The 20591-nt window shown below is 40.9% G+C and overlaps 1 protein-coding gene across 4 annotated transcripts in view; it reads right to left on the reverse strand.

Moving 5' to 3' along the window:
* The window catches only part of IGSF11 (immunoglobulin superfamily member 11), a 40088-nt gene extending 20569 nt beyond the window's left edge, over positions 1 to 19519 (reverse strand). For all 4 annotated transcript variants that reach the window (XM_060099888.1, XM_060099886.1, XM_060099887.1 and 1 more), the window contains exons 1-3: positions 19417 to 19519; positions 16701 to 16908; positions 13790 to 13945 (exon numbers count right to left, since the gene is read on the reverse strand). In XM_060099888.1, coding sequence (XP_059955871.1) covers positions 13790 to 13945; positions 16701 to 16908; positions 19417 to 19455 — 403 coding nt within the window. In that variant the 5' untranslated portion in view covers positions 19456 to 19519. The remainder of the gene's footprint in view (positions 1 to 13789; positions 13946 to 16700; positions 16909 to 19416) is intronic.
* Between the last annotated feature and the right edge of the window lie 1072 nt (positions 19520 to 20591).

The raw sequence follows: 20591 nt of genomic DNA on the forward strand, positions 1-20591 counted from the left end.
ATTTTGTATCCTGCTACTTTACCAAATTCGTTGATTAGCTCTAGTAGTTTTCTGGTAGCATCTTTAGGATTCTCTATGTATAGTATCATGTCATCTGCAAACAGTGACAGCTTTACTTCTTCTTTCCCGATTTGGATTCCTTTTATTTCTTTTTCTTCTCTGATTGCTGTGGCTAAAACTTCCAAAACTATGTTGAATAATAGTGGTGAGAGTGGACAACCTTGTCTTGTTCCTGATCTTAGAGGAAATGCTTTCAGTTTTTCACAATTCGGAATGATGTTGGCTGTGGGTTTGTCACATATGGCCTTTATTATGTTGCGGTAAGTTCACTCTATGCCTACTTTCTGGAGAGTTTTTTTATCATAAATCAGTGCTGAGGGCCTCCCTGGTGGCGCAGTGGTTGAGAGTCCGCCTGCCGATGCAGGGGACACGGGTTCATGCCCCGATCCCGGAGGATCCCGCGTGCCGCGGAGCGGCTGGGCCCGCGAGCCGTGGCCGCGGAGCCTGTGTGTCCGGAGCCTGTGCTCCGCAGCGGGGGGGGGCCACAGCAGTGAGAGGCCCGCGTACAGCAAAAAAAAAAAAAAAAAAAAAAAAAAAATCAGTGCTGAATTTTGTCAAAAGCTTTTTCTGCATCTATTGAGATGATCATATGGTTCTTATCCTTCCATTTGTTAATATGGTGTATCACATTGATTGATTTGCATATATTGAAGAATCCTTGCATTCCTGGGATCATGGTGTATGATCCTTTTAATGTGCTGTTGGATCCTGTTTGCTCGTATTTTGTTGAGGATTTTTGCATTTATGTTCATCAGTGATATTGGCCTGTAGTTTTCTTTCTTTGTGACATCTTTGTCTGGTTTTGGTAGCGGGGTGATGGTGGCCTCATACAATGAGTTTGGGAGTGTTCCTCCCTCTGCTATATTCTGGAAGAGTTTGAGAAGGATGAGTGTTAGCTCTTCTCTAAATGTTTGATAGAATTGACCTGTGAAGCCGTCTGGTCCTGGACTTTTGTTTGTTGGAAGATTTTTAACCACAGCCTCAATTTCAGTGCTTGTGATTGGTCTGTTTATATTTTCTATTTCTTCCTAGTTCAGTCTCAGATGGATGTGCTTTTATAAGAATTTGTCCATTTCTTCCAGGTTGTCCATTTTATTGGCATAGAGTTGCTTGTAGTAATCTCCCATGATCCTTTTATTTCTGCAGTGTCAGTTGTTACTTCCCCTTTTTCATTTCTAATTCTATTGATTTGAGTCTTCTCCCTTTTTTTCTTGATGAGTCTGGCTAATGGTTCATCAATTTTGTTGATCTTCTCAAAGAACCAGCTTTTAATTTTATTGATCGTTGCTTTCGTTTCCTTCATTTCTTTTTCATTTATTTCTGATCTGATCTTTATGATTCTTTCCTTGTGATAACTCTGGGGTTTTTTTGTTCTTCTTTCTCTAATTGCTTTAGGTGTAAGGTTAGGTTGTTTATTTGAGATGTTTCTTGTTTCTTAAGGTAGGATTGTATTGATATAAACTTCCCTCTTAGAACTGCTTTGCTGCATCCCATAGGTTTTGGGTCATTGTGGTTTCCTTGTCATTTATTTCTAGGTATTTTTTGATTTCCTCTTTGATTTCTTCAGTGATCTCTTGGTTAAGTCGTGTATTATTTAGCCTCCATATGTTTTTATTTTTTACAAATTTTTTTTCCTGTAATTGATATCTAGTCTCATAGCGTTGTGGTCAGAAAAGATACTTGATATGATTTCAATTTTCTTAGATTTACCAAGGCTTGATTTGTGACCCAAGATATGATCTATCCTGGAGAATGTTCCATGAGCACTTGAGAAGAAAGTGTATTCTGTTGTTTTTGGATGGGGCATCCTATAAATATCAACGAAGTCCATCTTGTTTAATGTATCATTTAAAGCTTGTGTTTCCTTATTTATTTTCATTTTGGATGATCTGTCCATTGGTGAAAGTGAGGTGTTAAAGTCCCCTACTATGAGTGTGTTACTGTCGATTTCCCCTTTTATGGCTGTTAGCATTTGCCCTATGTATTGAGGTACTCCTGTTGGGTGCATAAATATTTACAATTGTTATATCTTCTTCTTGGATTGATCCCTTGAACATTATGTAGTGTCCTTCTTTGTCTCTTGTAATAGTCTTTGTTTTAAAGTCTATTTTGTCTGATATGAGAATTGCTACTCCAGCTTTCTTTTGATTTCCATTTGCATGGAATATCTTTTTCCATCCCCTCACTTTCAGTCTGTATGTGTCCATAGGTCTGAAGTGGTCTGTCGTAGACAGCATATATATGGGTCTTGTTTTTGTATGCATTCAGCCAGTCTATGTCTTTTGGTTGGAGCATTTAATCCGTTTACATTTAAGGTAGTTATTGATATGTATGTTCCTATTACCATTTTCTTAATTGTTTTGGGTTTGTTATTGTAGGTCTTATCCTTCTCTTGTGTTTCCTGCCTAGAGAAGTTCCTTTAGCATTTGTTGTAAAGCTGTTTTGGTGGTGCTGAATTCTCTTAGCTTTTGCTTGTGTGTAAAGCTTTTAATTTTTACATCGAATCTGAATGAGATCCTTGCTGGGTAGAGTAATCTTGATTGTAGGTTTTTCCCTTTCATCACTTTAAATATATCGTGCCACTCCCTTCGGGCTTGCAGAGTTTCTGCTGAAAGATCAGCTGTTAACCTTATGGGGATTCCCTTGTATGTTATTTGTTGTTTTTCCCTTGTTGCTTTTAATATTTTCTCTTTGTGTTTAATTTTTGATAGTTTGATTAATATGTGTCTTGGCGTGTTTCTCCTTGGATTTATCTGGTATGGTACTCTCTGCGCTTCCTGGACGTGACTATTTCCTTTCCCATGTTAGGGAAGTTTTCAACTATAATCTTCAAATATTTTCTCAGTCCCTTTCTCTTTCTCTTCTTCTTCTGGGACCCCTATAATTCGAATGTTGGTGCATTTAATGTTGTCCCAGAGGTCTCTAAGACTGTTCTCAGTTCTTTTCATTCTTTTTTCTTTATTCTGCTCTGCAGTAGTTATTTCCACTATTTTATCTTCCAGTCACTTATCCATTCTTCTGCCTCAGTTATTGTACTACTTATTCCTTCTAGAGAATTTTTAATTTCATTTATTGTGTTGTTCATCATTGTTTGTTTGCTCTTTAGTTCTTCTAGGCCCTTGTTAAACGTTTCCTGTATTTTTTCCATTCTATTTCCAAGAGTTTGGATCATCTTTACTATCATTACTCTGAATTCTGTTTCAGGTGACTGCCTATTCCCTCTTCATTTGTTTGGTGAGGTGGGTTTATACCTTGCTCCTTCATCTGCTGTGTGTTTCTCTGTCTTCTCATTTTGCTTAACGTGCTGTGTTTGGGGTCTCCTTTTTGCAGGCTGCCGTTTCGTAGTTCCCATTGTTTTTGGTGTCTTCCCCCAGTGGCTAAGGTTGGTTCAGTGGGTTCTGTAGGATTCCTGGTGGAGGGAACTAGTGCCTGTGTTCTGGTGGATGAGGCTGGATCTTGTCTTTCTCATGGGCAGGACCGTGTCCAGTGGTGTGTTTTGCGGTGTCTGTGACCTTATTATGATTTCAGGCAGCCTCTCTGCTAATGGGTGCAGCTGTGTTCTTGTCTTGCTAGTTGTCTGACATGGGCTGTCCAGCACTGGAGCTTGCTGGTTGTTGAGAGGAGCTGGGTATTAGCGTTGAGATAGAGATCCCTGGGAGAGCTTTCACTGTGTGATATTACATGGAGCCAGGAGGTCTCTGCTGGACCAATGTCCTGAACTTGGCTCTCCCACCTCAGAGGCACAGGCCTGACATCCGGCCGGAGCACCAAGACCCTGTCAGTCACACGGCTTTTGGGAAGTCTCAGATCTTCTGCCAGCATTCAGTAGTTGTTCTGTAGGAGTTGTTCCACATGTATTTGTATTTCTGATGTATTTGTGTGGAGGAAGGTGATCTCCACCGCTTACTCCTCCGCCATCTTGAAGGTCTCTCCAACAAAACTGATAGTGTAACTTGCTCAGGTATGTTGTTCATTCTGTGGCTTCCATTGTTCAGGTCCAGAATCAGTCATTTGTTATCAACACATACATATCTTCAAAGGCAATGCTGCTCCAGGGACCAGTGCAAAGCAGTCACTGGGCGCCCAGACCTCGTATTGGGGAGGCTGGTCTGCTTGTCCTGGAGCTTCGGCCTGAGGGGCAGGCATCTGAGGTAGCGCTTAGCTAGACTTGCTGCCTAGTGGGCACCGTCTCTGGCTTTCTCTCCCTGCCTGGCTCTCACTGGGGCGCCATCTTTTTTTTAAATCATAGAATCTTAATGCTGATACAGAGGACCTTGGAGATGATATTGTTAAATCGCCTTATTTTACAAAAAGGCAACAAAGAGGTGAACTGTCACAGAAATAGTTACTGGAAAATCTAGAACTTGAATATAGTTTTCAGGATTTCAAGACAAGAGCTAATTTAAACATGCCACTTACAATGGTAATATTAAAAGATTAGTCCACCAAAAAAAAAAAAAAGCTATTTAGCCAACAATATGGCTAAAAAATCTAGCAATGAACAATCAGTAGGGAACAACAGCATTGCAGTAATCATTATTAGAGTAAGCCAAAAGTTATTATGTTGAAAAGAAGTTTTTTAAAATAATACTAGGCTAGGTTAACTAAAAAGTGATGGGAAGGTCCATTAATAATTTCTGTGGGGGACCCCGGAGGAAGATGGCGGAAGAGTAAGACGTGGAGATCACCTTCCTCCCCACAGATACATCAGAAATTCATCTACACGTGGAACAACTCCTACAGAACACCTACTGAACGCTGACAGAAGACCTCAGACCCCACAAAAGGCAAGAAACTCCCCACATACCTGGGTAGGGCAAAAGAAAAAAGAATAAGCAGAGACAAAAGGATAGGGACGGAACCTGCACCAGTGGGAGGGAGCCGTGAAGGAGGAAAGGTTTCCACACACTACAAGCCTCTTCGCGGGCGGAGACTGCAGGTGGCGGAGGGGGAAAGCTTCGGAGTAGCAGAGGAGAGCACAGCAACAGGGGTGTGGAGGGCAAAGCGGAGAGATTCCCACACAGAGGATCGGTGCCCTCAGGCACACACCAGCCCGAGAGGCTTGTGTGCTTTGCCGCCGGGGCGGGCGGGGCTGGGAGCTGAGGCTCGGGTATCGGCTTTCAGTCGGAGCTCAGGGAGAGGACTGGGGCTAGCGGCGGGAAGAGAGCCTGAAGGGGTTAGTGCACCACGGCTAGCCCGGAGGGAGTCCGGGGAAAGGGTCTGGAGCTGCCGAAGAGGCAAGAGGCTTTTTCTTCCCTTTTGTTTCCTGGTGCACGAGGAGAGGGCATTAAGAGGGCTGCTTTGGGAAGCGCCGGAGACGGGCGCGAGCCACGGCTAAAGGCGCGGACCCCGGAGACGGGCGTGGGACGCTGGGGCTGCTGCTGCTGCCGCCGCCGCAGGACCTGTGTGCGAGCGCGGGTCACTGTCCGCCCCGCCTTCCGGGGGGCCTGTGCACCCCGCCACTGCCGGGGTCCCGGAACCCGGGGACGACTTTCCCGGGAAAGCGCACGGAGCGCCTCGGTCTGGTGCAACGTCACGCCGGCCTCTGCCGCCGCAGGCCCGCCCCACACTGCGCGCCCCTCCCTCCCCTCTGCCTGAGTGAGCCAGAGCTGCCGAATCAGCGGCTCCTTTAAACCCGTCCTGTCTGAGCGAAGAACGGACGCCCTCCGGCGACCTACGCGCAGAGGCGGGGCCAGGTCCAAGGCTGAGACCCGAGAGCTGTGAGAGCAGAGAAGAGACAGGGAAATCTCTCTGTGCAGCCTAGGAGGCAGCGGATTAAAGCTCCACGGTCCACTTGATGTGCCCTGCGTCTGTGGAGCGCAAGAATGGACAGCGAATCATCCCAAATTGAGGAAGTGGGCTTTGCGGACAAGATTTAAGACTTTCCCCCCTTTTCCTCTTTTTACAACGAATTATCCCAAATTAAGGAGGTGGACTAAGAGAGCAAGATTTCAGACTTCTCGCCCTTTTCCTCTTTTTACAATGAAGTATCCCAAATTGAGGAGGTGGACTTGGAGAGCAAGATTTTTGAGTTTTCCCCCTGCTCTCTTTTTGTGAATGTGTATGTGTATTCTTCTGTATAAGATTCCCTCTGTATAGCTTTGCTTCCACCATATGTCCCAGGGTTCTATCTGTCCGTTTTTTTTTTCAATAATTACTTTTTAATTTTAATAATGCTACTATATTTCATGCTTTATTCTATTTTACTTTACCTGCTCTTTCTTTTTTCCTACCTTCCCTTCCTCCCTCCCTCCCTCCGCCCCACCTTTCCTTTCTCTCTTTCTTTCCTTCCTCCCTCCCTTCTTCCTTTCACTCTTTCTTTTTCTTTCCTTCCTCCCTCCCTCCCTCCCTCCTGTCATTCTTTCCTTCCTCCCTCCCTCCCACCCCTCTTCCTTTCACTTTCTTTTTCTTTCCTCCTTCCCTCCCTCCTGTCTTTCTTTCTTTCTTTCCTCCCTCCCTCCCGCCCTCCCTTCTTCCATTCACTCTTCCTTTTTCTTTCATTCCTCCCTCTCTCCTTCCTTTCTTTCTTTCCATCCTTCCTCCCTCCCTCCTTTCTCTTTCTTCCTTCATTCCTTCCTTCCTTTCTTTCCTTCTTCCTTTCTTGCTCTCTCTCTTTCTTTCTTCTACTATTCTTTCTTTCTACTTTTTCTCCCTTTTATTCTGAGCCGGGTAGATGAAAGGCTCTTGGTGCTGCAGCCAGGAGTCAGTGCTGTGCCTCTGAAGTGGGAGAGCCAACTTCAGGACACGGGTCCACAAGAGACCTCCCAGCTCCACATAATATCAAGCAGCAAAAATCTCCCAGAGATCTCCATCTCAACACCAGCACACAGCTTCAGTCAACGACCAGCAAACTACAGTGCTGGTCAGCCTATGCCAAGCAACTAGCAAGACAGGAACACAACCCCACCCATTAGCAGAGACGCCGCCTAAAAACATAATAAGGCCACAGGAACCCCAAAACACACCACCAGACGTGGACCTGTCCACCAGAAAGACAAGATCCAGCCTCATCCACCAGAACACAGGCACTAGTCCCCCCCACCAGGAAGCCTACACAACCTACTGAAACAACCTTAGACACTGGGGACAGACACCAAAAACAACGGGAACTACGAATCTGCAGCCTGCAAAAAGGAGACCCCACACACAGTAAGATAAGCCAAATGAGAAGACAGAAAAACACACAGCAGGTGAAGGAGCAAGATAAAAACCTACCAGACCTAACAAATGAAGGGGTAATAAGCAGTCTACCTGAAAAAGAATTCAGAATAATGATAGTAAAGATGATCCAAGATTCTATTTCCAAGATCCAAAATCTTGGAAATAGAATAGACAAAATGCAAGAAACAGTTAACAAGGACCTAGAAGAACTAAAGATGAATCAAGCATCAATTAAAAACACAATAAATGAAATGAAAAATACTCTAGATGGGATCAATAGCAGAATAACTGAGGCAGAAGAACGGATAAGTGAGGTGGAAGATAAAATAGTGGAAATAACTGCTGCAGAGCAAAATAAAGAGAAAAGAATGAAAAGAACACAGGACAGTCTCAGAGACCTCTGGGACAACATTAAATGCACCAACATTCGAATTATAGGGGTTCCAGAAGAAGAAGAGAAAAAGAAAGGGACTGAGAAAATATTTGAAGAGATTATAGTTGAAAACTTCCCTAATATGGGAAAGGAAATAGTTAATCAAGTCCAGGAGGCACAGAGAGTCCCATACAGAATAAATCCAAGGAGAAATACACCAAGACACATATTAATCAAACTGTCAAAAATTAAACACAAAGAAATCATATTAAAAGCAGCAAGGGGGCCTCCCTGGTGGCGCAAGTGGTTGAGAGTCCGCCTGCCGATGCAGGGGATACGGGTTCGTGCCTCGGTCTGGGAGGATCCCATATGCCGCGGAGCGGCTGAGCCCGTGAGCCATGGCCGCTGGGCCTGCGCGTCCGGAGCCTGTGCTCCGCAACGGGAGAGGCCACAGCAGGGAGAGGCCCGCATACCGCAGAAAAAAAAAAAAAAAAAAAAAAAAAAAAAAAAAAAAAAAAGCAGCAAGGGAAAAACAACAAATAACACACAAGGGAATCGACATCAGGTTAACAGCTGATCTCTCAGCAGAAACTCTACAAGCCAGAAGGGAGTGGCAAGACATACTTAAAGTGATGAAGGACAGAAACCTGCAACCAAGATTACTCTACCCAGCAAGGATCTCATTCAGATTTGATGGAGAAATTAAAACGTTTACAGACAAGCAAAAGCTGAGAGAGTTCAGCACCACCAAACCAGCTTTACAACAAATGCTAAAGGAACTTCTCTAGGCAGGAAACACAAGAGAAGGAATATAACTACAATAACGAACCTAAAGCAATTAAGGAAATGGGAATAGGAACATACATATCAATAATTACCTTAAATGTAAATGGACTAAATGCTCCCACCAAAAGACACAGACTGGCTGAATGGATACAAAAACAAGACCCATATATATGCTGTCTACAAGAGACCCACTTCAGACCTAGAGACACATACAGATTGAAAGTAAGGGGATGGAAAAAGATATTCCATGCAAATGGAAATCAAAAGAAAGCTGGAGTAGCAATTCTTATATCAGACAAAATAGACTTTAAAATAAAGACTATTAGAAGAGACAAAGAAGGACACTACATAATGATAAAGGGATCGATCCAAGAAGAAGATATAACAATTGTAAATATTTATGCACCCAACATAGGAGCACCTCAATACATAAGGCAAATACTAACAGCCATAAAAGGGGAAATGGACAGTAACACACTCATAGTAGGGGACTTTAACACCCCACTTTCACCAATGGACAGATCATCCAAAATGAAAATAAATAAGGAAACACAAGCTTTAAATGATACATTAAACAAGATGGACTTAATTGATATTTATAGGACATTCCATCCAAAAACAACAGAATACACATTTTTCTCAAGTGCTCATGGAACATTCTCCAGGATAGATCATATCTTGGGTCACAAATCAAGCCTTGGTAAATTAAAGAAAATTGAAATTGTATCAGGTATCTTTTCCGACCACAATGCTATGAAACTAGACATCAATTACAGGAAAAGATCTGTAAAAAATACAAACACATGGAGGCTTAACAATACACTACTCAATAACGAAGTGATCACTGAAGAAATCAAAGAGGAAATTAAAAAATACCTAGAAACAGGGCTTCCCTGGTGGCGCAGTGGTTGAGAGTCTGCCTGCCGATGCAGGGGACACGGGTTCGTGCCCCGATCCCGGAAGATCCCACATGCCGCGGAGCGGCTGGGCCCGCGAGCCATGGCCGCGGAGCCTGTGTGTCCGGAGCATGTGCTCCGCAACGGGAGAGGCCACAGCAGTGAGAGGCCCGCGTACAGCAAAAAAAAAAAAAAAAAAAAAAAAATACCTAGAAACAAATGACAATGGAGACACGACGACCCAAAATCTATGGGACGCAGCAAAAGCAATTCTAAGGGGGAAGTTTATAGCAATACAATCCCACCTTAAGAAACAGGAAACATCTCGACTAAACAACCTGACCCTGCACCTAAAGCAATTAGAGAAAGAAGAACAAAAAACCCCCAAAGTTAGCAGAAGGAAAGAAATCATAAAGATCAGATCAGAAATAAATGAAAAAGAAATGAAGGAAACAATAGCAAAGATCAATAAAGCTAAAAGCTGGTTCTTTGAGAAGATAAACAAAATTGACAAACCATTAGCCAGACTCATCAAGAAAAAAAGGGAGAAGACTCAAATCAATAGAATTAGAAATGAAAAAGGAGAAGTAACAACTGACACTGCAGAAATACAAAAGATCATGAGAGATTACTACAAGCAACTCTATGCCAATAAAATGGACAACCTGGAAGAAATGGACAAATTCTTAGAAATGCACAACGTGCCAAGACTGAATCAGGAAGAAATAGAAAATATGAATAGACCAATCACAAGCACTGAAATTGAAACTGTAATTAAAAATCTTCCAACAAACAAAAGCCCAGGACCAGATGGCTTCACGGGCGAATTCTATCAAACATTTAGAGAAGAGCTAACACCCATCCTTCTCAAACTCTTCCAAACAATTTTAGAGGAAGGAACACTCCCAAACTCATTCTACGAGGCCACCATCACCTTGATACCAAAACCAGGCAAGGATGTCACAAAGAAAGAAAACTACAGGCCAATATCACTGATGAACATAGATGCAAAAATCCTCAACAAAATACTAGCAAACAGAATCCAACAGCACATTAAAAGGATCATACACCATGATCAAGTGGGGTTTATTCCAGGAATGCAAGGATTCTTCAATATACGCAAATCAATCAATGTGATACACCATATTAACAAGTTGAAGGAGAAAAACCATATGATCATCTCAATAGATGCAGAGAAAGCATCTATTTTGTCGACAAAATTCAACACCCATTTATGATAAAAACCCTGCAGAAAGTAGTCGTAGAGGAAACTTTCCTCAACATAATAAAGGCCATATATGACAAACCCACAGCCAACATTGTCCTCAATGGTGAAAAACTGAAACCATTTCCACTAAGATCAGGAACAAGACAAGGCTGCCCACTCTCACCAATCTTATTCAACCTAGTTTTGGATGTTTTAGCCACAGCAATCAGAGAAGAAAAGGAAATAAAAGGAATCCAAGTTAGAAAAGAAGAAGTAAAGCTGTCACTGTTTGCAGATGACATGATACTATACATAGAGAATCCTAAAGATGCTACCAGAAAACTACTAGAACTAATCAATGAATTTGGTAAAGTAGCAGGATACAAAATTAATGCACAGAAATCTCTGGCATTCCTGTACACTAATGATGAAAAATCTGAAAATGAAATCAAGAAAACACTCCCATTTACCACTGCAACAAAAAGAATAAAATATCTAGGAATAAACCTACCTAAGGAGACAAAAGACCTGTATGCAGAAAATTATAAGACACTGATGAAAGAAATTAAAGATGATACAAATAGATGGAGAGATATACCATGCTCCAGGATTGGAAGAATCAATATTGTGAAAATCACTCTACTACCCAAAGCAATCTACAGATTCAATGCAATCCCTATCAAACTACCACTGGCATTTTTCACAGAACTAGAACAAAAAATTTCAAAATTTGTTTGGAAAAACAAAAGACCCTGAATAGCCAAAGCAATCTTGAGAACGAAAAATGGAGCTGGAGGAATCAGGCTCCCTGACTTCAGACTATACTACAAAGCTACAGTAATCAAGACAGTGTGGTACTGGCATAAAAACAGAAAGATAGATCAATGGAACAGGATAGAAAGCCCAGAGATAAACCCACGCACATATGGTCAACTTATCTTTGATAAAGGAGGCAGGAATGTACAGTGGAGAAAGGACAGCCTCTTCAATAAGTGGTGCTGGGAAAACTGGACAGGGACATGTAAAAGTATGAGATTAGATCATTCCCTAACACCATACACAAAAATAAGCTCAAAATGGATTAAAGACCTAAATGTAAGGCCAGAAACTATCAAACTCTTAGAGGAAAACATAGGCAGAACACTCTATGACATAAATCACAGCAAGATCCTTTTGGACCCACCTCCTAGAGAAATGGAAATAAAAACAAAGATAAACAAATGGGACCTAAAGAAACTTCAAAGCTTTTGTACAGCAAAGGAAACCATAAACAAGACCAAAAGACAACCCTCAGAATGGGAGAAAATATTTGCAAATGAAGCAACTGACAAAGGATTAATCTCCAAAATTTATAAACAGCTCATGCAGCTCAATAGCAAAAAAACAAACAACCCAATCCAAAAATGGGCAGAAGACTTAAATAGGCATTTCTCCAAAGAAGATATACAGACTGCCAACAAACACATGAAAGAATGCTCAACATCATTAATCATTAGAGAAATGCAAATCAAAACTACAATGAGATATCATCTCACACCAGTCAGAATGGCCATCATCAAGAAATCTAGAAACAATAAATGCTGGAGAGGGTGTGGAGAAAAGGGAACACTCTTGCACTGCTGGTGGGAATGTGAATTGGTACAGCCACTATGGAGAACAGTATGGAGGTTCCTTAAAAAACTAAAAATAGAACTACCATATGACCCAGCAATCCCACTACTAGGCATACACCCTGAGAAAACCATAATTCAAAAAGAGACATGTACCAAAATGTTCATTGCAGCTCTATTCACAGTAGCCCGGAGCTGGAAACAACCTAAGTGTCCATCATCGGATGAATGGATAAAGAAGATGTGGCACATATATACAATGGAATATTACTCAGCCATAAAAAGAAACGAAACTGAGCTATTTATAATGAGGTGGATAGACCTAGAGTCTGTCATACAGAGTGAAGTAAGTCAGAAAGAGAAAGACAAATACCGTATGCTAACACATATATATGGAATTTAAAAAAAAATGTCATGAAGAACCTAGGGGTAAAACGGGAATAAAGACACAGACCTACTTGAGAATGGACTTGAGGATATGGGGAGGGGGAAGGGTAAGCTGTGACAAAGTGAAAGAGAGGCATGGACATATATACACTACCAAACGTAAGGTAGATAGATAGTGGGAAGCAGCCGCAGAGCACAGGGAGATCAGCTCGGTGCTTTGTGACTGCCTGGAGGGGTGGGATGGGGAGGGTGGGAGGGAGGGAGATGCATGAGGGAAGGGATGTGGGAACAGATGTATATGTATGACTGATTCACTTTGTTATAAAGCAGACACTAATAAAAAAATAATAATAATAATAATTTCTGTGGGGATTCTTAAAGGAAACTTAAAAGCTCTTAAGAGGCTGGTGATCCTGGTTCTTTAATGTCTAACTTCACCATACAACTTAGGACTTTCCTTTCCATGACAGGTCTATACCAAAAATATGATTCAAACTTATCAGGCATAACTAAGGTTGTTTGGGACCTCTCCATTAACTGCCAACTCCTTAAGTTAAGATTTGAAAATCTGCCCTGAGAATGCTGGAAGAGACATGCTCTGTATTAGAGATGATGCAACACACAAGACTGCTAAATTTTATTCTCTTGAAATAAAAATTACATATATAACTCTGTAATTTCCCTCATTTCATAAATTTTCCTCAATTTTTCAAGGGTGTTTCCTTTAATATCAAATCTAAGCAGCTGGATTTACATGCAGAAAACCATCGGTGATACTCATGCCTCCTCCATCTTTACCTATCTGGTGTGATCAACTCCTGGATCTCCCATGATCCGAGGCCTTTTCCTGTTCTCTTTTCCATCTTCCTCCTCTAATTAGACTTGAGGCTGAAAACAGGACTATTAAGCCTCTCATGACCATGCTGATGTTTCTCATACTAAATTAGGCAGTTTTTTCTTAAGTAGGAAGTAGATTCTCAGTTATAAACTTCAAGGATTGTCTTACAGTTAACAATTCAAGGAAACTACCAATTAGCTATTTTAAGTCTTCACTACAAAGGGACAGAATTTCAATATATAGTTACCACTGGATAAGATATATTTCATAAAGGCAGCATTGCGAAGATGAAAGGAGATATTCTTATTCTCTTTAAAGTTGAAAACACAAAACGATCCAGATAGCTTTTTCAGCAGTTACAAATAGAGTGTGTTATTTTTCAAACTCTATTAAAGTCAATTACTTCGTGAGCCTGCGAGTCAGAATTTTCCATGATAATGAATTAAATGCGCGAAGCAACACCGTACATACCCTGAGTGGCTGTTGGGGGTAGTTGGAGGCTACTGTCTAGCTTCTCCCAAAGGTAAGTTGGTCGAGGAGTGCCTTCCTCTGAGCTACAGAGCAGGATGACATCGCTGCCGATATCCTGGGGTCCTTGGATTTGGCAGTGTGGGGCAGAAGGAGGAACTATAATAGGAAGGGTAAGCAATAAGGAACACATTTACCATGAGTCAAATGATGACCGAGGAGACTTCAACATTCAGCACTAGGACCTCAGGTAACACTGTTTTGGGGACACATACCAGAAGACTACCTCATGAGCAAAGCCAGTGAATGGTATGTACGATGCACAGGTTTGGCCATAGGTGCAGGTCCTACAACTTCAGCTGGCAGGGAGCAAATATGTATAAGGGGCGACACCCTCTGATTATATTTTTAAGATACCTTATGGTTTTAGTTTCACTCTTCTTCCTCCAAAGAAGTATTCAAAGAATTCTTAAGATCCTTCATGTCAACATATTGCTTTTAAAAGCATTACTGAATACACACATGTTCAGAGCAACATTATTCACCACAGCTAAAAGGTGAAAACAACCCAAGTGTCCATAGAGGGATGGAAGGATAAACAAAATATAGTGCATACATACAATGGAATATTATTTAACCTTGATAGGTAAGGAAATTCTGACACATGCTACAGCATGGATGAAGCTTGAGAACATGCTAAGTGAAATAATTCAGTTATAAGAAGACAAATAATATATGATTCCACTTATATGCAGCACCTAGGGTACTCAAATTCATAGAAAAAGAAAATAGAACAGTGGTTTCCAGCTGCTGAGCAGAGGGAGAAATGTCATTTAATGAGCAGAGTTTTATTTTTGCAAGTTGAAGAAAGTTCCGGAGATTGGTTGCACAATATACTAAATATATATACTGAATATACTAAACTGTTCACTTAAAAATTGGCTAAGATGGTAAATTTTGTTATATTTTACCACAATTAAAATTTTTTAATTGATGAAAGAGCCCCCTTGTAAAGAAGATATTTCAAGGAAGAGCATCCACTTACCCTGCCGGCTACTCTCGGCTAAGACCACCTTACCATAGTTCTTTGTTACTTTACAAACAAAACCAGACATACCAACATTATACCAACTTCTGTCTTATGGTGGGAGGAGTCAGAGCAAGGTTCAAGTATATCTACTACTTGATAGTAATGCAATGGACATTTTATAATCATTAAGACAGATAAGGACACAAAGGATGTGAAACAAAAAATTACAAAAAACAAAAGAATACTAAAGGAAGAAGGTGAGAGTTTATAGTGAAAAAGCAAGCAAATAAAAATATAAACTAAGCCCATGGCTTGGATTCTCATATTGGGTAATGCATACAGTAGAGTTTAAATACAAGTGATGATGCACTTGTAATGCTAATGACTTTTTAATAACTGTGTTCAACCTTGCAAAAATGAATGAATGAGTGGAAAATGAATGCACCACACAGAGGAACCAGCAAAGAAAATGGGTGAGGGAAGAGAGAACAATGAAAGGGTTAGGTAGAAAGACTGAAAAATCTCAGGGAATCTTAACTGCTGTGATGGGATAAACCAATCTCAATTTACTGCTTTAAACATTGCCACCATGAGGCTATGAGGGGAAAGCCAAAATAATTATTTGAAGGTAGTACTAACTATAAGATAAATTGCAGGGTTTTTTTCTTCCTTTAAAAAATGAAAAAATAAATGTGGATCATGTGGGAAGCTCACTACCTAAACTACAGGTATAAGAGTCAAAATAATGTTAAATTCCAATAGTACTCTCTATTCAGTACTCAGAGTGCTTTAAAGTCTATATAATTTTAATATATTTGAATGAATAATAGTTCTAGGACAGAAATCTTCCACTTGTCCTTGGTTTTCTTATTCTGTTTGAAGACTGGGAGAACAAGGCGCCAGGGTTATAGCATTTTCTTGCCCAAAGAAGGAAAATGGCAAGAACCCGCAACACGGGTATCTTCAAGTGACTCAACAGTGGAAGGGAAAAGGGGGAGAATGTACCAAGGAATCCTGGAGCCGATTCTGAGACTTCAGTACGATGGAGGACAGTCCAGAGCATCAGGCTTCTCTAAGCACTTCTCATCCTCCCCAGATGAACTGAATTTAGCCACTTCTACCACAAGTAGCCATTTAGGAGGCAGCGCTTTATTTCAGAAGCAGCGCAAGTGAGAAATAAAACGTGCTCAGAATGAATTTAATTTAGCATGAGATAGTCTATCTGTATGGTATAATAGAAAGAATACTGGTTTGAGTACAGAGACCTAAATTTTAAGCTAAACTTTATTGTTGTTCATGGTCTATAAAACCTTGGAAAAGACTCTAAATCTATTTGATCTCAATATTAAGACCAAACTGATCATATAATTTCTCGTTCAAACAAGGATGCTTTTGAGAGTAAAAGGAAGTATTATCAAAATTCTTCCAGGACAAGAGGTGAAAGCTTAGAACTGTCGGGGGCCTACTCAGCATTACATAGATATGAAGTAATAGTAAATTTATTCTCACGTGTGCTAAAACCACTGCTCCCTGCTTATAATCAATTGTTCTTGATTTAATTTGCTCTCAACAATAAGTCCTATCCTATAAAAGCTTAGGAAAAGTGAGAGGCCACTTTTGATGGTATTTTATACTACCTTTCTCCACCTTGAGGAAAAGTCATTTAACAAGTAAGCTTTCGAGAGCCACCTGAAATGGAGTAATGGGTGGGGAGACTATGTGGAAGAAGCATGGAGAAGCAGAGTCCAGATGGAGCTGAAAGGAGAGAGGAAAGGAAAAGGACACAAGCAGAAAGAGAGTACAGAAAAACTGGCAGAAGTAAATATGCTTGAGAGTAAATTCGTAAGTAAAGCCAAGGTAGCTGCAACATTTCCTGTCACTCACCTAAAACTGTGAGACCGGTGACCCCAATATTCCTGCCCCCTCTATCTGGAAGGTTGTTAACCAAACACTGGTAGGTGCCTGTATCTGATAGCTGGGTGCTGTTAATGAAGATAGAGACATTGGTGGCTGGCATGGTGCCTGTAAATCCTACCCTACCATGGAACCGGGGGGCACCATCAAACATCTGTCCACTTTGATACAGAATGACCTGCAAAGGAAAGCGAAAGAAATAAATTGGCCACTGCATCTCCTTCTAGACACATAACAATAACTATCTAGTAAATAGCAGACTATACCAAACATTGGAAAATTGTATTTCTAATATTAGAGTTGTCACCAACTTTTTTTTTTTTTTTTTGCGGTTCGCGGGCCTCTCACTGCTGTGGCCTCTCCCGTTGCGGAGCACAGGCTCTGGACGCGCAGGCTCAGCAGCCGTGGCTCATGGGCCTAGCCGCTCCACGGCATGTGGGATCTTCCCGGACCGGGGCATGAACCCATGTCCCCTGCATCGACAGGCGGACTCTCAACCACTGCACCACCAGGGAAGCCCCACCAACTTTTTTTTTTAAATTATTTGTTGGGATTTCTTTTTTCTTTTTCATTTTATTTTATTTTATTAACATCTTTATTGGGTATAATTGCTTTACAATGTTCTGTTAGTTTCTGCTGCATAACAAAGTGAATCAGCTATATGTATACCATATATCCCCATATCCCCTCCCTCCCACCCTCCCTATCCCACCCCTCTAGGTCACCAACTTTGTACTACAGCACCTATCTGTAGATATCAGGGATTCTAAATTCTTACATACCAAACTGGAATAACATCAAATCCTTACCTAACTCAACACAATATAGAAAGTGCATTTTATGATACCTTACTATTAGTTCATAAACACTTTCACCAGTGCAAAAAATTAATTCCAGAAAAAAATGTTTAAAAAAATTAACACTGCCATTCTCATGCTTACTAGGTCACAAAATGATAGCTCACAGTTATAGACTGAATATAAGTGAACGCCATAAAAGGGAAGAAGAGTTATGAGTCCATGATTGCTTATCTATGTCAATTTCCTTACCAAAGTTAACTCTTCATGGGAGATGACTCAGGGAGGTACTGCAAAAAGCCCTTTGGGCTGAGAGTGAGGTACCTGGTTTTATCTTAGCTCTACCTTAAATGTCTGGCAGACTGTGGTCAAGTCTTTTGTTGCCTCTATCACTGAATCCTAAAATGATGAAGCTGAACAAAATGATCTCAAAGGCTCAGTCTAATTATTAAAGTTCCATGGATTAAGGAAATAGAAGAGGTTACTGTTAAATATATCAATTTAAATTTCCTATCAGAAAACTTAGCTTATCAAATATTTTTAGGTAGTAAAAAGCTTACTGAAGCCAAAAAGCTTCATAACAGAAATAAGTTAATTTGGGGAATGAATGTATAGTCATGTTCACAATTCACTAATTTTCCGAGGATTATTTTCTGCAGTGGGTATCGCATATTATGGGATCTTTTACCTATAACTGATACACCTTATTAGATAGTAGCTTCTATTTTCATGTACCCTAATTTATTTGAGAATCTTGGAAGAGATCTAGTGTGCCTGGCTTTGTTTATTTTTAAATACTTGTGCAATTAACCAAAAAAATCAAGTACTACTACCTAATGTTACTTCCTTAATATTATCACTATCTTTATTTATTTTTAATTAATTAATTTTTATTTTTGGCTGCATTGTGTCTCCGTTGCTGCGCGTGGGCTTTCTCTAGTTGTGGTGAGCGGGGGCTACTCTTCGTTGCGGTGCACGGGCTTCTCATTGCGGTGGCTTCTCTTGTTGCGGAGCATGGGCTCTAGGCGCGCAGGCTTCAGTAGTTGTGGCTCGTGAGCTCTAGAGTGCAGGCTCAGTAGTTGTGGTGCACAGGCTTCTCATTGTGGTGGCTTCTCTTGTTGCAGAGTGTGGGTTCTAGGCTCATGGGCTTCAGTAGTTGTGGCACGTAGTCTCAGTAGTTGTGGCGCATGGGCTTAGCTGCTCCGCGGCAGGTGGGATCTTCCCGGACCAGGGCTCGAACCCATGTCCCCTGCATTGGCAGGCGGATTCTTAACCACTGCACCACCAGGGAAGCCCTATCACTATCTTTAAAAAGTACTCTCTCATCCACCTATGTTAGTGCTAGTCCCTCCCTGTCAAAATATACTTTGCTTTTTCTGTCTCGGTATTTCCTGTCAGCAATGTGTTTTGATGAAATTCCAGGTTCCTACATAAAATCCTCGGAAGGATCCCCTTGACATCTCTTAATTAAAAAAAAAATATTGGGGGCTTCCCTGGTGGCTCAAATGGCTGAGAGTCCGCCTGCCGATGCAGGGGACACGGGTTCGTGCCCCGGTCCGGGAGGATCCCACATGCCGCGGAGCGGCTGCGCCCGTGAGCCATAGCCACTGAGCCTGCGCGTCCGGAGCCTGTGCTCTGCAACAGGAGAGGCCACAACAGTGAGAGGCCCGCGTACCGCAAAAAAAAAAAAAAAAAAAAAAATCTTTTACAAAGAGGATAGCTTCTTCTGATAGTTGACTAATAATGCAGGAGTAGGACTTAAAACAGCTTAGGTTCAGTGGAAGTATCACCTTATTCTAGAAATCAAATATGTACTCAAGATGCTTGCCTACCCACCTCTTGTGAAAAGATTAAAATTTCAGAGGTAGCACAGGATGGAACAGAAGTACCTGCTCAGGCTGGTTCGCATTGGAGAGAGGAATGACCATCCAAATGACATTGAGGTTAATGAGGGCAGCGCTGGTAGTAAAAGTACAGGGCAGGACTGCTGTCTGACCCCGGGCCACTTGGACACTCCCAGGGCTCTCGGAGACTTCCAGGGAAGCTGCAACACCTACAGAAGGAGGAAGAAAGACGTTATGTGATAGACCAAATCTCTTCAGAAAAGGTCTGTTTTATATTATCAGTAATGTAAACAGACTGATATGACAGTCTTACTAAACATCTACTGACCACTCACTGAGTCAAAATAATAAAAAGTTTTCAACCTTTTACTTCTTAGAAACTATAAAGGAAAAATAGAAGACACATTCTATTTTGTAAGACAGTATCTGATATTTGCCAGATTCAAATACAGATTGGGAGAATTCAACTGACAGGGTCTAAGCAAAGCTTTAACGGTGATGAGGGATAAGAAATAAATTGAAAGTATTTTAAAGAATCATTACACAATAACACACTGTAAAATTAAATGCTTATATATAAATCCAACAAAATATGCTGAGGATCTATATCCTGAAAACTATAAAATGCTGATGAAAGAAATCAAATAAGACTAAATAAATGGATATGCAGTGTTCATGGGTTGGAAGAATCAACACTCTTAAGATGCCAATCCTCTCCAAATAGATCTACGATGGAGAGCAATGCCAATCAAAATCGCAGCACGCTTTTTGCAGATATTGACAAGCTAATTCTAAAACACATGACAAGGCAAAGAACTAGAATAGCCAAAAGAATATTGAAAAACAAGAACAAATTTGGAGACGTTACACTATCTAATTTCAAAATTTGCTATAAATTAGCTATAGCAATCAAGACAGTGTAATACTAGCATAAGGACAGAGCACCAGACAAATGGCACAGGACTGATCGTTCTGAAATAAACCCTATTTATTTATGATCAAATGCTTTTCAACAAAGGCACAAGACAATTAAATGAGGGAAAAAATAGTTTTTTCAAAAAATGATTCTGGAACAATTCAATATTAATATGCAAAAAATTTAACTCAGACCCTTACCTCACAGCATATACAAAAATCGACTCAAAATGTATCATAGACCTAAATGTAAGAGCTAAAACTATTAAACTTCTAGAAATAAACACAGAAGAAAACCTTTGCGG

This window comes from Mesoplodon densirostris, chromosome 5 (assembly GCF_025265405.1).
Source record: "Mesoplodon densirostris isolate mMesDen1 chromosome 5, mMesDen1 primary haplotype, whole genome shotgun sequence".
NCBI classification, from domain to species: Eukaryota; Metazoa; Chordata; class Mammalia; order Artiodactyla; family Ziphiidae; genus Mesoplodon; species Mesoplodon densirostris.